Raw genomic sequence first — 24115 nt, forward strand, 5'->3', positions numbered from 1 at the left:
CCCTCGGACGTCACTCGGCATACCACTCCCCCATCCATAATGGGTTTTGGAGTGTATGTTGACGCGGGAATTTGCCCCTACGCGGATTATAGCCTAACGTAGACTGTACAGCGTTAGATTGGTTTCTGTCATCGAAAGTAGTAAGTCGTTGATCCATCTAACTGTAAACCCTCATCGAAGATAGCGGGTAAAGGAGAGCTGACCCAGCACGTCCGTTCAGTTGTAATGACTGAGACGTGACTGATGGCATACATACAAACCTTCCATAAGGTACGAAATGGTATACATACAAATCTTCCATGAGGTGCGAAATGGTATACATATATATATTCCATGAGGTACAAAATGGTATACATGTAAATATTCCATGAGGTACGAAATTGGGGGTACGAAATGACTATAATTCAACCGCACACGTAGCTGCGGAACTGTAGTTCTTAGGTCCTTAAGGACTATGGTCCGCAAATTGTCAAAAATATCAGAAGGACCTAAGAGCTACTGTTCCGCAGCTACCCACACACAGACATAGGCACTTGTCTCTGTAAAAATATGTATATATTATACCTTTATTAATATGACTCTTGAGTAACGTGTTCTTTTGCTGAGACAAGTGACTGTACTTCTACTGACAGTCTGTAAAACTACTAGGTGTATACCAAAGAACAAACATAAACACAAATTATATAGTTACAAACTATTTGAACAAATAGCCAGCAGTAAAAAATGATTGCACTGGCTACAATTACATTGAAAACTTAACAATACAAAAAAAACTATCTTTGTAATATATTAAAATACAACTTTTAAACCCTTTTATTCTAATTTAATTCAATAATACAATGTTTCATATACATTGTATATGTTGTATAGTTTTAAGTAGAATTGAAACTTCTGGATCATCCAGTATGTGCTTTTTGGGGCATGTTTAAGGCCGATGCATTTATTGGTGTAGCCATAGCAAACGACAGATTCCGCAATGTGCACCTTTTTCTATAGGATTGTATTTAGACTTTTGTAAAACCACGAAATGAAAAATCCACGAAAAATCCAATTTTTTCTTGATCCACAAAATCGGTACCCACGAAAATAACTGAATCCACAGTATATGTCAACTACAGAAATTGAATCTTGAAATTTTTGGGGTCGAATCAAACAAATCCAAAGTTTGAAATTTAATGTAACTATAACGCAATGTAACCATATGCACTAATTTTATTATTACGTCTGCAATGATTACTTTAAAAATCATGAGGAAAGTGGAAAATTTGTGCACTGCCTGAATTTATTTAGACTTGACTTTCAAATATTCACTCAGAAACCAAAAATTCATTTGAAAAACCTGTAAGTTTGACAATCTCATCACATGAAATTTTAGATTATATATTAAAAACAGGCTTCATCTCAAATTTGTTTTTCCTGCAATTGATCAGAATTTGCTTGCATGCAGTAACATTTATACCATTCAATTATAGCTGAACTTTCTTTTGCAAGTGTACATTTAAATTTTCAAAATCATCATCAGCATATGGCAGAGTATTATCATCAGCAACAGTTATGTAGAATTTCATGTTCAATAAAATGAAATCTATCATTTATAAAATATTAGATAATAAAGGTCCCAACATTTAGCTTTTGTGTACACCTCTTTGGATGTCAGCCCAACTGCTGAGTACTCCTTGAAGTTTTATTTGTTCCCTACAATATGTAAGATAATTTTGAAGAAATTTCACTGATATTGCAGAAAGACAATAGGCAGATGGTGTCTTTAAAAGAATAACATAGGTAGATACAAGTTTTTTTTTGTAGTTAACTTAAAATATCATATTGAATAAAATAAAAAAAATATTGCACCTGCAAAATTTATAGCTCTTTCTATATTCAAATTTTCAAGGTTTTCAACTGTGACAACATAATGGCATAGTCCTTAACATGATAATATTTTCTAAAATCTAGCATTTTTCTACAATGTGTCTACCAGCTGTCTACACCTTAGTTTTCAAAAGCACCAGTCTGTACATTGTCACAGGAGCTTTCAATAGAAAAATATTTTCTTTGTATGAATATAACTATTTTATGTTACATGTATGTATGGTTAGGTTTAGAAATTTTAAGCAAATTTTTTTTTTTCAAAAATGTTCACTGTTAAAAAAGATTTAGATATTTTATAACAATTTTTAAAATAGGTAGAATTGATTCCTGCACAAATCTACATATGTGTGCATCTTCTCAATAAATTGACATTAAATATTTATATGGTAGAAAGTTTCCCACTGTAGGTCTATCAACTTATATAAGCAAATTAGGTTTTAGAACACAAAACTAAAACATTAATAGAAGTAGAAACATCAAAGTATCGGTAAAAAAATCTGTAAAACAAAATAGACAAATTTTGAATTTGGTTTTACGACATGTACAAGTTTATCTTTTTGTGCAGAATGGACTCATCCCATCCTGCCAAATGCGGAATAGGTCCCCCAAATGAGAAACTAACCTTCCCTTCAAATGAGAGATTTTTTTCAGTCTGACTATTTTGAGGACATTAAATCAATGAGGCTAAAGTCAAAAAAAGGCATCTACATGTAAAATCTCTGTAAGCTTAAAGTGATTACAAAATCTCATAAAAATCAATGACATCACCTATTTGCTAAAACTCTGCAGAGTTCTAAAAAATTATATTTATATATTTATATTTGAAGGAAGAAAATGAGTAAAAAGCAGGACACTACAACTGTAACTAATAAATAGAGGAATGGATAATAAAAATCGAAAGTGATGAGGATTATTTTAACAATGGCTGATACCCCAAAAAGATGTACATCAAAAAGAAAATTAACACAAAACTACCAAAGTTAATACACGTGAGATATCCAACATGATGAACGTCAGTTATGTTGTATTAAGCAGACTTGTACACACTGATTTAAGACTAATTCTTCGACATAGCAAAGTAAAACTTTATTCAACATTATCCTTCAGAATATGCCATAAAAGCAGTGCAATTAGAAACTCCTTATATTATGCATGTAGGGGTTTGTCAGGAATCTCAGATGGCGGAAATGAACAAAATGTACCAGGAAAGGATACACAAGACAATTCTGAAGATACGAAAACTATTGGTAGCGAGAAAAGTACTGAAATTGTAGGAAATGTGAAAGAGGACATTGCTAAAACAACAAAAGGTTCTAAAATTACGAAATTATTGCCAGAGAAAACAGCTTTGCCTAATGAGAGTGATATTGATTTAGAAACAACAAAAGCAAAGAGGACACGACCATCAAAGAAAAGTGCTACAGATGAAGAGAAGAAAGAGAAAAAAGTGAAAAAGAAAAAGGACTCATTAATGGACCTAGAAGATTTTTCAGGGCTAGATGAAAATGTAAAGAATCTTTTGGAAACTCACAAACTAAAGCGTATAGTGGGACATACTTGTGTTATCATCAACTGTCTAAAATGTTCAGTGATCAAGAAACCTGTTGTTAGTGATGCCATATATGTCAATAAAACTACAGGTAATAGTTCAGTTAATGAGCATGTAATGTAAAACAAATTTTAAACTTTTTTTTGTAATATTTGGATTTCAAAATTAAGAATATATTCAAAGAATCAAAATAATACAAACATTACCAGAAATTAGAATTTGAAAAACAGTGCTATGTGTCTGCTCTATACAGCTGCTTACGATATTTCTGGCATCACTTTTCTCCCATGTCAAAATTCACATCCTGACTAATATAAAGTATATATGGTACAGGACAAATACTAGTAAGACAACTTATTTGTTGGCCACTACAGTCCCTGATAAGGTTAAAATCTGAGGGCCTAAGCCTTATATTGTTATGAAAGTACCTGCCATCAACTCAATGTTCAGTTCAAATATTTAGATTACATTAATGATAATATAAAAATAAGAAAAAGTTTGATAATGGGTTGTTCTGTCGGAAATATGTTTTAATGAGTAACAGAACACAACACAGTAGAAATATGAATAGGAAATTCTATCACCTTGAACTGAAAAAAGCCTTTTGTAGTCTTTAGTCCTGTGATAGAAAAAATTAGAGAATGGAACAAGGACTTAAAAGAATCTTTGTTTATATGAATTCTAATTCACTGAGAAAAAAATATTATTGTTTCTTGAATTATGCAATGAAAATGATTTTAAGTGGCCGAAACTTGAAAAGATTTAAAATTGTTGCTTCTAAAATATTTTTGTTAAAATTTCAAGTTTCAATAAATATGTTTGTTTTTACAGGGTATTTTACGTGTTTTACATGTAAAAAACATGGTCCCTTAACTGCTTTACAGGAAAATTTTGAAACATTGATAAAGACAAAAGTTGCTAAGTAAGTATATTTAATATTCTTTTGATAACAATTAAGTACATATATACCATGTTGACTGTATACAGAGACAATTTGCTAAAGTTTATCTTCAAAAATAGAAATTCCATTTTAAGTTCACTTTTTTTCAGCAGCCAGATGTATTTTTTAACAGATTTATTTTTTTGTGTAGTTATAACTTATAACTTTAACAGTCTAAAAGACTGAACATTTACCTGAATGCTATAACAAGGCTAATAGCTAGTTCTATATTGGGCATCCACAATGATACCTATATAAGTCAAAGTTGTACCGGCTTAAATAAACCAGAACAAAAAATCAGCTGTAAAATGAATATGATATGGTTTATACAGTATCACACTGTATCAGCCCTTGATCAACGCTATCAGGATTATATTGGTGTCTCCATTGATACAGGTGTGATATTGAGAAAGTAATATAATGATATTCTTATACATGATGAACAACTGAGTTTTAAATTGATATAATCATTTGTTAGTAGTTTTTATTTTGTGTTAAATAGCCAACATGGCGAACCTTAATCAAGTGGACAATTGGACAATACTAAATTTCAAAAATACAATTTTAAAATCTCAGATATATAAATTAATTAAAAATAGACGGCTTATTAAATTTTCACTGTCGATTACTATTTTCAGAAAGAACTTTGTGTGTTTTAATGACAAAGACACATATGATATATATGATTGGACAGAAGTTGATGTAAAAGCGCTGGAAGCTCTTGGAAAAGGTGAACAATTGAAGAAATTTAAATCAGAGGAATTCAAACAGATCGAAGAATTACTTGGATTTGAAGTAAGAAATGATTATTAAAGACTTGTCTGGTGACATGATTTATTTATTAGTTGTCATTGGCTTTGAACTGGCTTTCAGTAACTGCGATTTAAGTACACTTAGATCGGTACATTATGTCTTTAGTCTTTTTGTTAGTTGCCTTTTGTGCATTGTGTTGATCTGATGAGTCATTTTTATACTTTGTTCTTAATGTGTGCTTTTAACCACTGTACCAGGTTAGGGGGAGAGTTGAGCACTCCCAAACTTGTTTAACACCACCACATTCATTATGTATCTGTCCCAAGTCAGATGCCTGTAATTCAGTGGTTATCATTGGTCGCTGTCTAATTCTTTTTTTACGTTTATTGTTTTGTACATAAATCAGGCCGTTAGTTTTCTTGTTTGGATTGTTAAACATTTTGTTATTTCAGAGCCTTTTATAACTTACTAATACTATAGTACAGTGACTTATAATAGCTTACATCTACATTATGTGGATTATTGATTTCTTATTACATTCGGTCTAGACATGAATATGCATGAAACATTTATCTCTGTATGATAAGCAAACAACAATCAGTCTGCAAATGTATATTGTTCAACAGAAGTGTCATAATAAGACCTAAATTTATAGACATTAGTGCATTTCCATCTTTCTCAATGTTTTTTAATTCCTGTCAAATTCCACTTTTAAGTCTAGTAGAATGGTGGTGTTGTTTTGGGCCGGCAAGCAGGGAAAAGTAGGTACCTAATTTGTGTAATCAACTCCTACCTCCTACAGCTTTTTATCCAGATCCCTGAAACTTCACATGAAGATTGCACATATGTTAAAGTTTGACTGAGTGATTTTTCAGGGTTACTTATACCATGACATCAACAAAGTATTTTCTGCTTATATCAATTTGTTAATTCAGAAATTAGAAAACAGGTTGACAGAATTTTAACAAACTTGTACAGATTCTTCTACAGGACATAAAGTTATGCACCTCATTATTTAGATTTTTGATCATATTTATTTTTGGAGATTTTCTATACCAAAACATGGACTAAGTTATTTCTTCCTATATGATGTATATCATTTGAAAACAGCAGGTGACACATGTCTTACTAAAAAGACTCACACAATCAAGACTATCGAATGTATTTTTTCAGATATGCAGTTTCATTGGTTTAAAATTTAAATATTCAAAGCAACTTCATGTTTTTTCTATTTGATGTTTTGAAAAATACTGTTGATTTTTTTTCTGGATCAAGGAAAAACTGTTTATTCATGGATATTTGATGTTGTGGTTTTACAACAGTATTCACACAAGCCTTTAAAAAAAATTTTACTTCATTTTACATTTTAATTCTTGTTTCACCTGACCCACAAAATCCCGGAAATTTGTAACCCAAGAACTATAATGAATCCACTCTAGATTAAAAAAAACTGTATTGTTAGTAGGAAGGGATATACTAATTTATTTTTTAATTAATTGATAGTGTGTTTATAAAATTTGTATTTTTCATTCTGCAGAATATCCAGAAGTCCACACTGGAAAAACAGAATATTACCTATGACAGGGAAAGACATGCTTTATTGATTCCGTACCGAAGTCCTGATGGAGTTTTAATTGACTGTAAATGTTTGACACCATACTTCGATGAAGATGGAGAATTTAATGGTTTATCTTATTCCTTTACTAATGGGTAATTTTTTTTCTTTTACACGAGAAGAGAATGAGATAAAAATTGGTGAAGATTTTAACTGAAATAGCATATTTGGATGTAGAAATCAATTTATATGTGGGAAATTTTGTTTTTAAGTAAAAAAGTCATACAATTTTATTGTATGGTTAAATCTATTTTTACAAATAATTATGTAATATTTGATAATTTCAAAATTTGTATATTTGCACCACAAGGAGAGAAAGCTGGGATAATTTTGGTCACTTACTGTTCTAGAGTTATGCCCCTTTATAACTTTGAAAATTGCAAATTTTTCATTTCCACACTCTAACTTAAGTTTACATGATGCAAATTTTATGAAACTTTCACACAGGGCTAAGAACCAAAACTGGTAGACAAAGTTTAAATTTGGGAAGTGAGTTACTTGCCAATCTAGAGTCATTATAACTTGGAAAATTGCAATTTTTTTCCTTTCCACACTCTAAGTTAAGTTTGCCTCATGCAAATTTTATGATATTCATACACATTCTATGAACCACAACACTCAGACAGAATTCAAATTTGAGCAGTGAGTCATTTACCATTATAGAGGTATACCCCTTTTTATCTTGGAAAATTGCAAAGCTTGACGATGCTTGAGTAAGGGGGATTCGTGTCCTCAGACACATTCTTCTTTTATTTTTTGTGGTTCATGTACAGTCCAATTATAAGATACTATTAGAATAGGTAAAATATACTTGATGTATGGAATGTTTGTAAGTGAACATGTCTGTGTGGAAGGGTTCATTGGACCTTGACAACATTTTCATGGTTCATTGGTTAACATTAAGTTTTCATGGTAAGGTCTTTTTTTCAAATACTAGTGTTATCAAAAGTTGAACTAAATTTGGTGTATGGAATAATTGTATGGTATATATTTCCTGTCTGCAAGGGTTCATCTGACCTCGACCTCAGTTTTGGTAGATCATTGGTTATGTTAAGTTTATGTGATACATGCAGTAGAACTTTAATCTTAAAAAGTCTTTCAATTTAAAAAATTCGCTAATGACCACTAATGAATGTGAGACATTTTAGTGTGTACAATTTAGTGTTGCTTTACACAGATCAGGTCAGAGTTCATTATTTGGATGGAGAAAAGAAGATGAGGAGAAAAAACAGTTGATTTTAACAAAGACAGAAAAAGATGCCCTAGTATTACAGCAGACTACCTCAGACTATAGTGTATTATCTCTTCCTAGAGAATCAAATCTTCCACAGGAGGTAATATCAACATGAATATATTACATCCTTGAACATGATTTAAGAATTATTAATTTCAGGTCCAATTAGTTTAAATGAATAGACAAAAAAATCTTATTTAAGAAAAGTTTTGGTATACATAACAGTCAAGAATCAAACTTGTACAACCATCTTCATGGTCTTTTGATATCTTGTTCACACTGAGTGCGGGAGGTTGTCGGTTCAAACCCTCTGCAGGTCGAACCAAAGACTTTATAATTGGTATTTTCTGCTTCTATGCTAAGCAAGCGTCATTTAGGTGTAAGAGCAAAGACTGAACAGTATAGAGTCAGAATAATGTTTAGGTAATGGTGACATGTTTCCTGTGGACTTTTATCTTGTGCATTAGGTTATTAAAAATCTGGCTTAGTGTGTGGATTTGGCACAAAGCAGGGCTAATATTCATATATTAACATGATTTCCTTCTGAATATGCATTTAATTTGTAGCTGGTTGTTAAACAGTTAAAAGACAACATCATCAAACTTGTACAAGTAAATGTAGTTATTACAAAGGACATAAAACCTCTCTCCCGAATTAGTTAATGTTTGTTAGGATATTTACATTTTTGCAAGGTGAACTGTTTGGTTGAATAAATATAATAGCTATTGTTCTCTTTGGAGTTTGTTCAATGAGAAGTTTAAAGCAATCAATTGTAGAGTGAAATGCCATTCATTCACTGATTAAGTTGGTTGTATAAAAACTCCTAGTGAATCAATTAACTAATTTAATGAAGTTTCTTTGAATTTCATTTGTAAACTTTTATCTAATAGATGTTTCATTGCTCATCTTTAATAGTTATTTTTACTATTCATAAAAGTACAATATCATGTACAATGAATATCTCATTTGGCTATTATGGAAAGATACTGCCTATTTAAAAGCCACAAGAGAACAATGTTTAAAGGCCATGCACACTTCCTTACATCTGTGAAAGGAGTTCTTTCGTAAAATTCTTGAGCCCCAGTGACTGAGTTGTATAAGTATTTCATCTACAGCAATCACTAGCCTGTCGACACTGAGGTTGTTAGTTGGACTTTGATCTTATTTATCTGGCACGAGAACACAGTTATTTCGTAGTGCATTTCTTTTAGACAATTAAGTCAAATTAAAACAATCGCACCTGCTCTATCTCGAAAGATTTTTACAGTGTAGTGTACTACTATTGGGACAAATAATATCAAAATTATAGAAAAGTCTACCAGCTCTAACTCAAAATATTGACAATTCTATGTTAAGGGGGTCTAAAATTCAGTTTGACAGCTTCAGACATACTATTTTTTGACCTTTTTTAACTGGACCATGACTATTTAACATAAAGATTCAGCATCCAAATTTTTATACGACTGCAAAAAATTTTTGGTTTCCAGACAATAACTTTAGTTTAAGTGTATGGATCTCTATGAAATTTAACCAATAGGACATTAGGTTCAATACCACAAAAGGAAGGTTGGGATTGTTTTTGGGGGTGATGGTCCTAACAGTTTAGGAATTAGGGGCCAAAAAGGGGCCAAAACAAGCATTTTTCTAGTTTCAGGACAATAACTTGTGTACAAGTATTTTGAATGCTCTGAAATTGTACCACAAGTAGAAGGTTGGGATTCATTTTGGGGGTAATTGCCCAAACCGTTCAGGAATTAGGGGCCAAAAAGGGTCTAAAACAAGCAAGTGTATTAAGTGTATGGATGTCTATTAATTTGTACCACATTTTACAAAAAGAAAATTTCTTCAAAATTAAATTTTTTGGAATGGGGGGGGGGGGGGGGTAACATTTTCATTTATTTTTTTGGGGGGGGAACACATTTTTTTCCTCAAAAGAAAATTCTCTTCAAATATTTTTTTTTGGAAGGGGGGTAAAAAAAAAATTTTTGTGAGGGGGGGGGGGGGGCAATTTTTTTCCCCTCAAGATTTAAGAAATTGTCAATTTTCCAAAGAAAAAAATTGGGGGTCACAATTTATTTTGCTAATTCTTTGTATATAGTCTGAAAACAGATCTACTAAGTATTGCGCAACAGCACAGTGTATTGCACAACAGCAAGAAATCTTCAATTGAATATAAATTCAAATCATACAACCAATTTCAAGTTCTTTGACTACATTTATTATGTGTCAGAAACCTATAATGTGTCAAATATTTAATTACAATTCAAATTCAGACCTGTATCAAGCTTGAATATTGTGTCCATTTTTGCCCCAACTGTTGAGGGTTGGACCTCTGCGGTCGGTGAAGCAGTTTATTTTAACATGTAATTTCATCCCCTTACTTAATATTTCATGCATAAAATATAAAGAAAAAAATTTGGAAATTGTATGAAAATAATTTGCATCCCGTGCAAAAAAATGGCAAGTTATACACTGTCCACACTAGGGACTATATTTGTAGACAACCAAAAGGGACCATCTGGGATTGCCAGTTTTCCTGCTGATGGTTAGTGGATCTCTCTGGGCATACTGGCTCAACCACCAATAAAATCTGGCCGCCACAATATAACCAATGGGCTGAAAGTGACATTATACACCAACAACCAATCAATCATTCCATAAAATATTAAACTCTTAATTAAAAGATATAACACAAATCAAAAGTATTTGAGGCATGTTTTAACATTCTTAAGAGAAATCTAATTGTTGTAAAAGCTGCCATTTTGAAACAAAATTTGCAGAAACTTTCACAGGCTTTCCTATGAACAATTTTTGTTTACATTTTTTATGTCCCACCTAGGGGCATTGTGTTTTTTGGTCTGTGTGTCTGTTCGTTCGTTCGTCTGTCCTGCTTCAGGTTAAAGTTTTTGATGAAGTTGAAGTCCAATCAAATTGAAACTTAGAAACATAGAAATGATAGTGGGGCATCCATGTACAATGGACACATTCTTGTTTTATAATTGTTTTTGTTCACTGGTTTTTGAAAGTAATGAAGTAAGAATCTGTTTACTGGGTACCTGTTCTTTATATCTTTTAAAGTAAAATAGATAAAGGACAGGGGACCAGTAACAGGTTAAAGATTCAATGAAATGCACTAAATCACAATTATTTTCATCTCCTGTTCTATATTTTATAGGACCCTGTATACAATGAGGTAAACATATACTGTAAACAAAATAATTTTCAGATAATATTTTCACGTATAGGCCTTTCTAGCCTAGTTTGTGATGATTTATTTTTGCATTTTTAAGCCCCGGCAGTAACTGGTGAGGGCATTAAGTGTTACCCTTGTGTGTATGTCCATATGTACGTCCCAAAATTGGTTTCTGTTCTCTAACTTCAGTTTGCCTTAACCAAATGTTATGAAATTTATACACAATGCTTGTTACCACAAAATACAGATCTAGTTTGAATTTGGGTCACTGTTACCGTTATCTAGTTATGCCCCTTTATTACGTTATATGCAAGGGGGGGCATCATCAGTGTCCCATGGACACATTCTCCATTTATTTTATGTAATGGATTTATACCCCTCCTGTTTTATATCAGGAAAAGATTGAAGTTTGACCTGTCCGTGAAGATTTAGTTATGCAATATTTTTCTACTCGCTAAAGTCTAGAAAATAAATTGCTTGCTTAAAGATAATTGGTTTACAATAAATAGTGATATCTTTTCTGAATATTGCAATGTCTGCAGAAAATTTTTTAAAGTCATGAATGCCTTTTCGTAGGTATTGCCATATCTAGAGAAGTTTGAAACTGTTATCCTGTGGTTTGGGGATGATATGCAGTCCTGGGAATATACCATCAAATTTGCCAGGAAACTTGGAGAGAGAAGATGCCTGGTTTTCAGGTAAGGCTTAAATAAACTTGCTGTTTGATATAAGTCCATATATTGATCTTTGGACATGTTGGAAGAATAGGTGGTTTAAATTTTTCTTCAAGTAACAGCAACATAAACCTTCGGGATAAAAATTACCTGGTGAGACTGACCAGAAACTATAGGGGTCTAGATGTGTTGTTTTTCTGGTAGTGGAAACAAACTTTTGGAGGAAAATGCTGTTTTAGATAACATCACTAGAAAAACAATAAAATATACCAGTTGAAAATCAAAATAATGTTTTAAAAATTTATAGAAGATATTTTTGCTATCATAGTTTATATGTAGTTACAATTATGAATGTTAATTAATTGCTAAAGTTTTAAGTCTGCTCAAAATTCTCATAAACAATGAATTAACAGGGATATTTACTCATAATGCAGCCGTTTTGGTTATACAAAAGTGCTTTTAAAGACTATAGATATTTTATACTTGAATTGCCCTAATTACACATGTATCATAGATTTTAGTTTATTGTACAATTGTATATCTATAAATGAAAAGTTTTTGTAACGCCTTGACAAAATCCAAAGGCGAGACAAAGGTATGCTGTTTCTGGCGGCAGTGGCGGCAGCAACAATGTATAAGTTTGTGATTAAGTCAGTTTTTGGGGAACCATTAGTGGTAGGTCAATGATATTTGGTAAGCAGTTGTATTAGCATTGGCACATCTCATTTCAATGAAGATTATTTGGCCCCACCCTCTCAGTCATGGTCTATTGACTTGGAAACTTTTGCTTAGTTCACATGTATTAGTTTGTGATTAGGTCAGTTAATGGGGAACCACTAGTGGTAGGTCAATGATATTTGGTAAGCAGTTGAATTAGCATTGGCATATCTCATTTCCACTGAGATTGTTTGGCCCTGTACCTTCAGTCATGGTTCATTGACTTAATATTTTGCATCACTTACATGTTAAAGTATTGCTTTTTTAATTTCAACATTTGCATTTTATCATCAAAATAACAAAAAGCCCAGACATATCTCTGTTAACAATTTATTTTACTCAAATTTTAGACCTGGTGATGAATGTGCCACTCCACATGAAATATTAAAAAGGAATTTGAGTATATCACACACTTTGTCTAAAGCTAAACCAATGAAAAATGATCACCTGACATCCTTTGAAGATTTGAGGACTGAAGTAAAGGCTCAGATTGCTCAACAAGAATTAGTAGCTGGTGTTCAAGTAAGTGTCATGGTGCTATAGCTTTACTTTGGGATATTTTTACATACATATTGCATTTTAATTGAAGTTTTAATGTAGGGAATGATTTAGTTCAAGATTTAGGACCAAACTTAGATCAACCCTACCATTTACTTGCTATCTCTTATTATTGTTCATATAGTTGCAGGAGGGGATTTTTATTCATGAAGTAAATAATAGTGAAATTATTTCAAATTTCAATAAACTTGTTGAGACAATTAATGCAGGTCAAGTGAGTCCACATTTTACAAATTTATTTCAAAATATACTTTCAAATCAAAATTTTAAAAGAAATAATCCCAGTATCATAAATAGTTTGTAATGAGATCAATTTTGTTCTCTTTTTTCTTTCACAAATCTAAAAAAAGACTTGCAAATATTTGTCCTGTGACTTTCTGTCCTACATTCTAAAATTACATGTTTTTCTCTGTTTTAACAATTTAAAAAAACAAAGTTGTTACAAGCTATCGATGTACCCAGATAAACCATGATTATTAAGTAATTATTATTAAATTAGTTACAATTTTTACTTCCAGTGGAGGCGTTTTGTCCAGTTTAATAATGTATTGAAAGGCTTGCGTCCAGGGGAACTAACTGTCATGTCTGGTCGGACAGGAAGTGGAAAAACAACCTTTATGAGTGAATACTCACTTGATCTTTGTATGCAAGGGGTAAGAATCCCATTTTTAAAACACTATCTATTGTAAAAATGTTTAACATAGCTCTCAAGAACTGTATAGCCTTTTTATGCTGTGAGGGCTTAAGGCAAACACCAATCAATCAATTAATCAAGAAAATAGACATGATATCAGTAGATTCTAATATTTTCATATTTTTAGCTCACCTGGCCCACAGGGCCAAGTGAACTTTCCCATCACTTGGCGTCCGTCGTCCGTAGTCCGTCGTCATCGGCTGTCGTCGTTAGCTTTTACAAAAATCTTCTCCTCTGAAACCACTGGGCCAAATTTAACCAAACTTGGCCACAATCATCATTAGGGTAACTTGTTTAAAAAACGATGCCCCCGCAACCAACCAAGATGGCCGCCATGGCTAAAAACAGAACATAGGGGTAAAATGTAGATTTTGGCTTATATCTCTGAAACCAAAGCATTTAGAGTAAATCTGACATTGTGTAAAACTGATTATCAGGTCAAGATCTATCTGCCTTGAAATTTTCATACAAATCTGACAACCCATTGTTGGGTTGCTGCCCCTGAATTGTTAATTTTAAAGAAATTTTGCAGTTTTTGGTTATTATCTTGAATATTATCATAGAAAGAGATAAACTGTAAACAGCAATAATGTTCAGCAAAGTAAGATCTACAAATAAGTCTCATGACCAAAATTGTCAGTCGACTCCTTTAGGAGTTATTGCCCTTAATAGTCAATTTTTAACAATTTTTCGTAAATTTTTGTAATCGTTTACAAAAATCTTCTTCTCTGAAACTACTGAGACAAATTTAACCATACTTGTCCATAATCATTATTAGGGTATCTAGTTTAATAAATTTGTCCGATGACCCCGCCTTCCAACCATAATGGCTGACATGGTTAAAAATAGAACATAGGGGTAAAATGCAGTTTTTGGTTTATATCTCTGAAACTAAAGCATTTAGAGCAAATCTGACAGGTGGTAAAAATGTTCATCATATTTAGATTTATCTGCCCTGAAATTTTCAGACGAAACTGACAACCCGTTGTTGGGTTGCTTCCCCTGAGTTATTAATTTTACAGAAATTTGGCAGTTTTTTGTTATTATCTTATATATCATTATAACATCTAATATCAAATACTATTAATTATGATTTTAACCTTATTTTGCATGATTTCCAAAGCATCAGTAAATACAGGTGAGCGACACAGGCTCTTGAGAGCCTCTAGTTATTATACCCCCGATTTAAAAAAGTGGGGGTATAATGTTTTACCTCTGTCTGTCCATCCATCATCAGTCCGTCAGTCCGTCCTTCCGTCCCATGAAAATTTTTCGTCACATTTTTCTCAGAACTACAATACAAGGATTTCTGAAATTTGGTTTCAGGGTTTATATAAGTCGGCTATACCGTGTGATGCGTTTTCAGATGGTCACTCAACAACATCCTGTTTACCGAACACTTACATCATTTTACACAACACATCCAAGTTGAAAATTTTCGTCACATTTATCTCAGGAACTACATTACAAGGATTTCTGAAATTTGGTTTCAGTGTTTATATAAGTCAGCTATACTGTGTGATGCGTTTTCAGATTAATCACTCAACAACTTCTTGTTTACCATCAAATATTTGGGCTGGGGGTATCATCAGTGAGCAGTAGCTCGCAGTTTCACTTGTTTCTCCTGAAATATTTTAATGTAACTAAAGTGATGTAGTTAAACCAGTGAATAGGACATATTAATGTAGAATTATATCTCTAGACCGGAGAATCACAAAATCAAACTTCTTCTTCTTGTGTAGCTAATTTGAATTAAACAATGCTTGGAGGGTACTTTGTGTATTCTTGTCCAAAATGTATTGTTTACAGGTCATTTATTGTGATACAGTGAGTTCATCCTGAATTTGGTTTTAGGTAAAATTTGCTTTTTAGGCCAAAAATTCACATTAAATAATTGTCATGTTACATAACTTAACTTGTGAGTTAATTTTAATCATTTTTTAGGTAAACACACTATGGGGCAGCTTTGAGGTGAATAATACAAGACTGGCTAAAACAATGTTAATTCAATATGCTAAGTAAGTATCCATCATGGTTCTTTGAATAAGAAACTTAAGGGAATTGTATAATGGTCAATGAACAAAGGTCTTGATGAGGTTTACAGAATAGAGGGTAAAAAATAAAGAAAGTGAAGAATGTGGTGCTAAAATATAAATATTAAAGAATAATGGGCAAAATGAGGTGATTGAAAGAAAATGAGGATAATGGCCTAAAAAATTTAAGAATTGAAGACCCACATCCAAAAAAAGAGAAGAATTTGGAATGCTGAAATAGAATCTTATCTTAATCTGATGTTTAAATGTGTTAAACCAACTACAGATTGATTTATAGTACTTTGTTTTGTATTTTCAGGAAGAAACTCTCTCCAGAAAATTTGAATGAATTTGATAATTATGCAGATGAATTCCAAAAATTACCCATGCACTTTATGACATTTTTTGGACAGAATGATATTAAGAAAGTTATAGATGTAAGATATCTGTTAATTTTGAGCATATGAATATAGAAATATAAAGATGTTGTATGATTGTCAATGAGACTTCTCTCCAGCAGAGACCAAATGATGTAGAAGTTAACAACTATGGGTCACCAAACAAGGAAAGTGTCACACTTTGAAATGTAACTCACAAATGTTATAAAAATAAGATTATGTTGTATGATTGCCAATGAGTCAACTATCCACCAGAGTTCAAATGAGGTGTATATATATAAGCAATTATACTAGGTTATTGTACGGCCTTCGACAATGAGCTAAACCCATACCCCATAGCAAGCTATTAAAGGCTCTGAAATGACAAATGTAAAACGATTCAAAGGAGAAAAGTAAAGGCCTGATTTATATACTTCCATCAACAGGTCATATTTGGTACTTATCCCTTTCAAAAACTACTGATAATTACTGCCTGGATTGTGGAATTTTTGGGGTAAAGATTGCATGAAATGCAATCAAAACTCGTTTGTCACTAGCTTGCTTGGTATATTTTCCAGACTTCATGTATACAGTACCTTTGAGATCACAAACAACATAATGCAGTGAAGTGAACATTCTTTAAATCCTATCTATGTCCATGTCAAGCAATTCATAAATATTATATATTCATATATTCAAGTTACAAAACAATATGTTTATCTGTTCTAAAAATAAGGGGGAGATAACTCCAATTCAAAACATTGCCTTCCATTGCTGGATACCATGCAGTCTTTAATTTTAAGGTCACATTAAAAAATGAAAGCAATCTGTACCCTTTAGTGCTCACAAACACTTTATAACTGTGAAAGTACTTTTATTCGTGGGTATCAATTTTCGTGGTTTGAGCAAAAGTTACATGTTCGTGGGTTCTTAAATTCATGGATTTTAGTTTTCTGAAATAAAAAATTGAGTGAAGAATTTGAAGCCATCAGAAACGAAGATTCTTGAAAATAATCATATGTTGTTTTATAATGATTTGCTGGACATTGCAAATTAGGTGTTCATTTTCACTTACTAGATCGTCTTTCATTACTGACAACAATCATCAAATTTTTAATAAAACAATTGTTTCGGAAATAAGCTGATTTATCTATGCTTACAAATTGTCTCGGAATTGTTGTCAGAAATTGTTAAGTAAACACGTGTTATCAGAAGTGATGACATTAATTAACCCGAGATCAAATAATCAACAGATTAACGATCATAAAAGGAGTTGATTGGGCAATAAACATGTCACTTAAAGAATTCAGTTACATAAAAAAAATTCTACAAATGTGCTTTGAATTGTAGAATTTATTCTTATGAAATAAGAAAGCAATCCCAATATGAAATTATTTTTTTATGTATGCGAATTGTGAGGAGATAACATGAACACTTCATCATTGCATATCATCTGACGTTCATCAATCAAAACAAATTTTTCATGACAATTAAAAGGTTCAAAGATGTACAGTTTAGGTTCTTTAAAGATTAAATGGGTAAAACCCTGTCTGAAGTTGTACATACATGTATATAGTTCATAGTGCGTTAACCGATACTCGATGTATTCTCTAGATTATACGCTGTATCCATGTACATCGTGTACATTGGATCGTTCCTTGTCTCGATTTGGAAAACAGTTGTTATATTTCGTTAGACACTTAAATTCGTTGATGAAGCCATGCACAAAAACCACGAAAATTGGTACGGCACGAATAAAAGTACTTTCACAGTATATAATGTACTCATAGAATATATTGACAAGAGCATTCTACATGAAAGATAATGAAAATCTTGCATATGACCAAGTACAATTTGAAAAATAACAACTAAAAATTGGTAGACAGCTTTGGGTTTAAACATCAAAGAATTCACTTTTCATGATGTAGAAGACTAAGATCTCCCTAAAAATATGTAGTTGACTGCATGGTTTGAAATATGGAAATATAGTAACATATTTTTTGGCGAACATGAAAAATTTAAATCAAGTTTTTCTCCTTATATTTGTCTTCTGTTGAAATATGAACTCTACTCAATTGAAACATAAAATGTGTTATATATTTATTTTTTCCAGACCATGGCACATGCAGTGTATATTCATGATACCCAGCATATTATAGTCGACAATCTACAATTTATGATGGGAAGTGACATGGATGTCACAGATAAATTTTCCAAACAGAACATAGTGTATGCTGCCTTCAGAAGATTTGCTTCAGCGCACAATGTTCACATAACATTGGTTATTCATCCCAGAAAGGTCATTATTATTTGTCCATCTGGACCAATTTGTTATGAACAAAAGATTGAATTTCAACAAAACTTTCACATAACTTGCTTGGGTAATCTATATAGGTTTTGATCAGACAGATTCTTTGAGTTTCCCATACCAAAAAATGGGACTTTTAAATTTCATATTCCAGGGAGTGAACATCACCCATCAGCAACTCCTTCTAAACCATTGAATGCTTACAAATATACTATATTTTTTATGCCCCACCTAGGCGCATTATGTTTTTCGGTCTGTGCATCTGTTCCGCTTCAGGTTAAAGTTTTTGGTCAAGGTAGTTTTTGATGAAGTTGAAGTCCAATCAACTTGAAACTTAGTACACATGTTCCCTATGATATGATCTTTCTGATCTTAATGCCAAATTAGAGTTTTGATCCCAATTTCACGTTCCACTGAACATAGAAAATGGACATATTCTTGTTTATTCTGTAGTATGATTTTAAGGGTTCCCAAAACAAAACATTGTCAAGTGGGTATAGAGAGCTGGGGTATCAGATTTCAAGCCCTTCTCACAGAACTTCTAGTTTTTATTACAGGAGACAGAATCCAGACATATTATTGGGGGTTGGATATCATTTATTTAAATTTTCAAGTACACAAAAACTTTAAACATGTTAAATAGTGCATATATTATAAGTTATCTATGTTCATATCCGTAGATATGGATATTTTAACACCCTGAAGTATCCAAGTACACCCTGAGGTGCAGCCGAAGGGTGTACAGGGTACTGAAGGGTGTTAAAATATCCATATCTACAGATATGAACGTAGATAACGAATTTATCCCCTGTCTTAGTCTAAATCTGGCGATTTTTAGAGAAATTCGACCTCAAAGTTATACGTGAAAGCAATGTTTTTTTCATTTTTGTCTCGCCTTGACGGAGTCAAAAAGCGAGACATAGGTGTGCTGTTTCCGGTGTCGGCGGCGACGGCGGCGTCAACAATGTATTAGTTTGTGATAAGGTCTAGTTTGTGGTGAACCACTAGTGGTAGGTCAATGATATTTGGTATGCACTTGTATTAGCATTGGCACATCTCATTACCATGGAGATTATTTGGCCCCTCCCCCTCAGTCAAGGTCTATTGACTTTGAAACTTTTCATAGTTTACATGTATTAGTTTGTGATTAGGTCAACTTATGGGGAACCACTAGTGGTAGGTCAATGATATTTGGTATGCAGTTGTATAAGCATTGGCATATCTCATTTCCATGGAGAATATTTGGCCCTGCCCCCTCAGTCATGGTCTATTTACTTTGAAACTTTTGCTTAGTTTACATGTATTAGTTTGTGATTAGATCAGTTTAAGATGAACTGCTAATGTTAAGTCAATGATATTTGGTATGCAAATTTATTGGCATTTGCAAGTATCATTTCCTTGGAGATTATATAGCCCCACCCCTGATCATGGTTCATTGGCTTTGAAACTTTTACATAGTTTACAAGTTAATGTTTGTGTTTAGGTTTGTTTAAAGGGAACGACTTATAATAAGTCAATAGTATTTGGTATGCAGTTGTATTAGCATTGGCACATCTCATTCCATGGACATTGTTTAGCCATGTACCTTCAGTCATGGTTCATCAACTTTGAATATTTGCAGAACTTACACGTTAAAGTATTGCTATTTTAATTTCAACATTTGCATTATCAAAATTACAAAAAGGCGAGACATATCTCTGTGATAACAGTTTATTTAAAAATCTTTTATTGAAATTTGGGAATTTGACATATTTTTAACGGGGTGTAGGGTACTACCTTTGGTAGAACCCTACAGGTAGACAAATATAAGACGTTTTTAAACTAGAGACAGAGAAACTGAAATGGGTCGAATTTGGCGCGCAATGTTGTGAGAGTTACATCATAAACGGTGTGACGTCAACGTGGGTCATTTGCATAGCTAGGTCAGTAGTACCATTCATTGACAATGTGGCTGCATAGTGATGCATTTACTAAAATGAGTGCAAATAATCGATATAATAAGATAAAATCGTTAGTGGATTAAATATTTAATTATACAGACATCATGGAAAAGCTACAGAATTCGATATTTCATAAGGAACAACCATGGAACTAAGGAAAACGCGCGTGAAATTCCCCGATGTAATGGGTAGCAACGTCCGGGGATATTGGTTAGCAACACCCAGGGGCTATGGGTTTTGTAACGACGTGCGTTAACCAATCAGAATCCTAGAAATATACTTAGCCGGGGATAATGTAAAATAGTAACTTTAGTGATATCATAGATTAATTATTTTAAAGGAAAATGAAGATACAGAATTAACCACAGCATCAATATTTGGGAGTGCCAAGGCAACGCAGGAAGCTGACAATGTTATTCTCTTACAGACCAGTAAAACAAAAAGAGGAGGAAAAAAATATATACAGGTATGCTATTGTAAAAGGCCATATGAAAATAAACTATATGGTTCCCTGACAATTAGGCATGGTGAGGAATTCGCCATTGTTTCCTATCGCACAAGTAATGAAAATGGGAGACAACTTTTTGTTTGTAATTTATAAAATTTGGAGACAACTTCAATTAAATATATTTTTGTGAGTAATAGGGGATGAGACATAGAGGATTCACTATTTCTTGGATGAAAAATACCTTGGATTAGTTTGTTTTACTTTCCCAGCTAATCAAATTAAAATGTAAAAATGTAAATTTTTATCCGAGTTAATTTTTTTTTTTTTATTAGCATACAAATTTGCTATGTATGTTTTATGATTTCAAAGTCATTGAATACAAGCCATTTTAAATTATGACTTTGATAAATTAAGTATGAAGTTAGTATCAATGTTTGTACTTAACAAAGTTATTTATCATACCACCTGGAAAGAGTTTGGTCAGTTGCATGAACAGTGTTTATATATTCCACTTTTTCTGGCGAATGTCACGGTAGTTTAAACATATGGCTGTAATTTTTTTGGTAACGAGTTTCATTTTAAATGGTATTTGATTACTATTATTGGCAACAATTGAAAATGTTTGGCTATTGCTGATGGACTTTTAAAATTTTTTGCTCATTGTTTTAATGTTCTACAAAGTTAGTATTCAGTAACCGATTCAGGGTGGGGCTGTAGATGGTGTATGCAAATTTTGTTTTGACTAAGCTCAGTGGTATATATTCCGTTTTCTTGAATTACATCCCCTCTTTCAAAAATTCTGTATCCCCCCTGGTACTTATGATAGTTGTTGGCTTGTTGTCTTAATGATGTAAACCCCACATCAGTAAACTTTAAGGAAAAAAGGATTAAAACATTTATGATTTTAAAATTCTTTTTTATTCAATTAAAGGTGTAACATAATGAAAACAAGCACTCAGAGCATGTGTTTATTTTTACACTCCATGTATCATTTTTTGCCTGAGATAAAAAAAATCTCAAAATTGACATTTACAATTAATAGTTGAGAATTCTTTTTATTTCCTAGAAATTTAGATTCTCTTCAAACTATTCATTATTATATATGACATTTTATAGGTAACTAAAAATAGATTTGATGGAGAATTGGGAAATATATCACTGAAATTTGACCCAGAGGACTTGACGTTGTCAAATGCTGGGAAAAAGGAGAAAAAATCATCAGGAAAAAAAATATCTGACGAAAAGACAATTACTGAGTATGAAGATTTTAGTGACGAGTATGAGGAGGAAGAAAAACAAAAAGAATTTATAATGTGATGAATGTGATACCATAAAGCTGAAAAATAAAAGATGAAAGGTGACGTTCTGGATAAAAATAACGTTAGAAAGAGACCTGTTTTACTCTGTCAAGGAGAAAGCCAACACCTTAGTAGTGTTATTATATGTGGATAAATTCATAGGCAAAAGTATCAGGATTTTTTTAAATACCTGTACCGAACAGTGAAAAAAGGTGACTACATGCCTTTTAAGTTACAATCAAAATTTTGCCCATGTAACTTAGGCACAGAGAAGCAGGTGAAATCTGGTGTCTACTCAACTCTACTGATTATAGGTACTTTTTCGAAAACCATTGTGTTCAGATCAGTTTAAGGGTACAATTTTACGTGTTATAAGTTGATAGTATTATGGATTAATTATTTTAATTTTAAGAATCTGCATAAGGTCATATGCATCTTATTTAACATGTGTATGTTTTATAAGTATTTAGACAGGTTTTCTGTCAACAGAATATATTTTACCTTTGAAATGTAATGAGGTTAACCCATACTTGCTTATTTTTGAAAAATCTCCTTGGTTTTGTGTGTGTGTGTGTGACAACATTTAAAAGAGTTACAATTTTCATGGAATTTTGCATACATGTTTTATCTCTACATATAACCATTAGTGTCATATCCCTTTTTTAGCTCACCTGGCCCAAAGGGCCAAGTGAGCTTTTCTCATCACTTGGCGTCTGTCGTCGTCCGTCGTCGTTAACTTTTACAAAAATCTTCTTCTCTAAAACTACTGGGCCAAATTTTACCAAACTTGGCCACAATCATCATTGGGGTATCTAGTTTAAAAAATGTGTCCGGTGACCCGGCCAACCAACCAAGATGGCCGCCATAGCTAAAAATAGAACATAGGGGTAAAATGTAGATTTTGGCTTATATCTCTGAAACCAAAGCATTTAGAGCAAATCTGACATGGGGTACAATTGTTTATCAGGTCAAGATCTTTCAGATGAATCGGACAACCCGTTGTTGGGTTGCTGCCCCTGAATTGGTAACTTTAAGGAAATTTTGCCGTTTTTGGTTATTATCTTGAATATTATTATAGATAGAGATAAACTGTAAACAATAATGTTCAGCAAAGTAAGATCTACAAATAAGTCAACTTGACCAAAATGGTCAGTTGACCCCTTAAGGAGTGATTGCCCTTTATAGTCAATTTTTAACCATTTTTCGTAAATTTTTGTAATCTTTTACAAAAGTCTTCTCCTCTGAAACTACTAAGACAAATTTAACCAAACTTGTCCACAATCATCATTAGGGTATCTAGTTTAAAAAATGTGTCCAATGACCCCGCCCGCGAACCAAGATGGCCGACATGGCTAAAAAATAGTACATAGGGTAAAATGCAGTTTTTGGCTCATATCTCTGAAACCAAAGCATTTAGAGCAAATCTGACGAGGATAAAATTGTTCATTAGGTCAAGATCTATCTGCCCTGAAATTTTCAGACCAATCAGGCAACACGTTGTTGGGTTGCTGCCCCTGAAGTGGTAATTTTTAAGAAAATTTTGCAGCTTTTGGTTATTATCTTGAATATTATTATAGATAGAGATAAACAGTAAAAAGCAATAATGTACAGCAAAGTAAGATCTACAAATAAGTCAAATGACCAAAATTGTAAATTGACCCCTTAAGGAGTTATTGCCCTTTATAGTCAATTTTTTACAATTTTCATAAATTTTGTAAATTTTTGTAAATTTTTACAAAATATTTTCCACTGTAACTACTGGGCCAAGTTCATTATAGATAGAGATAATAGTAAGGAGCAAGAATGTTCAGTAAAGTAAGATCTACAAACACATCACCATCACCAAAACACAATTTTGTCATGAATCCATCTGTGTCCTTTGTTTAATATGCACATAGACCAAGGTGAGCGACAC

General features: G+C 32.5%; 1 protein-coding gene across 1 annotated transcript; it reads left to right on the top strand.

The window, feature by feature from the left end:
- The first annotated feature begins 2705 nt into the window (after positions 1-2705).
- On the top strand, positions 2706-23198 carry LOC127711766 (twinkle mtDNA helicase-like). Its single transcript, XM_052217888.1, has 13 exons — positions 2706-3509; positions 4250-4340; positions 4997-5153; positions 6649-6821; positions 7904-8060; positions 11730-11851; positions 12895-13066; positions 13621-13755; positions 15741-15814; positions 16149-16266; positions 18320-18505; positions 20795-20920; positions 22019-23198. The coding sequence occupies exons 1-13, from the start codon at positions 2873-2875 to the stop codon at positions 22217-22219; spliced, it is 2349 nt and encodes a 782-aa protein (XP_052073848.1). The 5' UTR covers positions 2706-2872; the 3' UTR covers positions 22220-23198.
- The last annotated feature ends 917 nt before the right edge of the window (positions 23199-24115 follow it).

Source organism: Mytilus californianus, unplaced genomic scaffold (assembly GCF_021869535.1).
Source record: "Mytilus californianus isolate M0D057914Y unplaced genomic scaffold, xbMytCali1.0.p SCAF_8, whole genome shotgun sequence".
In the NCBI taxonomy this organism is placed as follows: domain Eukaryota; kingdom Metazoa; phylum Mollusca; class Bivalvia; order Mytilida; family Mytilidae; genus Mytilus; species Mytilus californianus.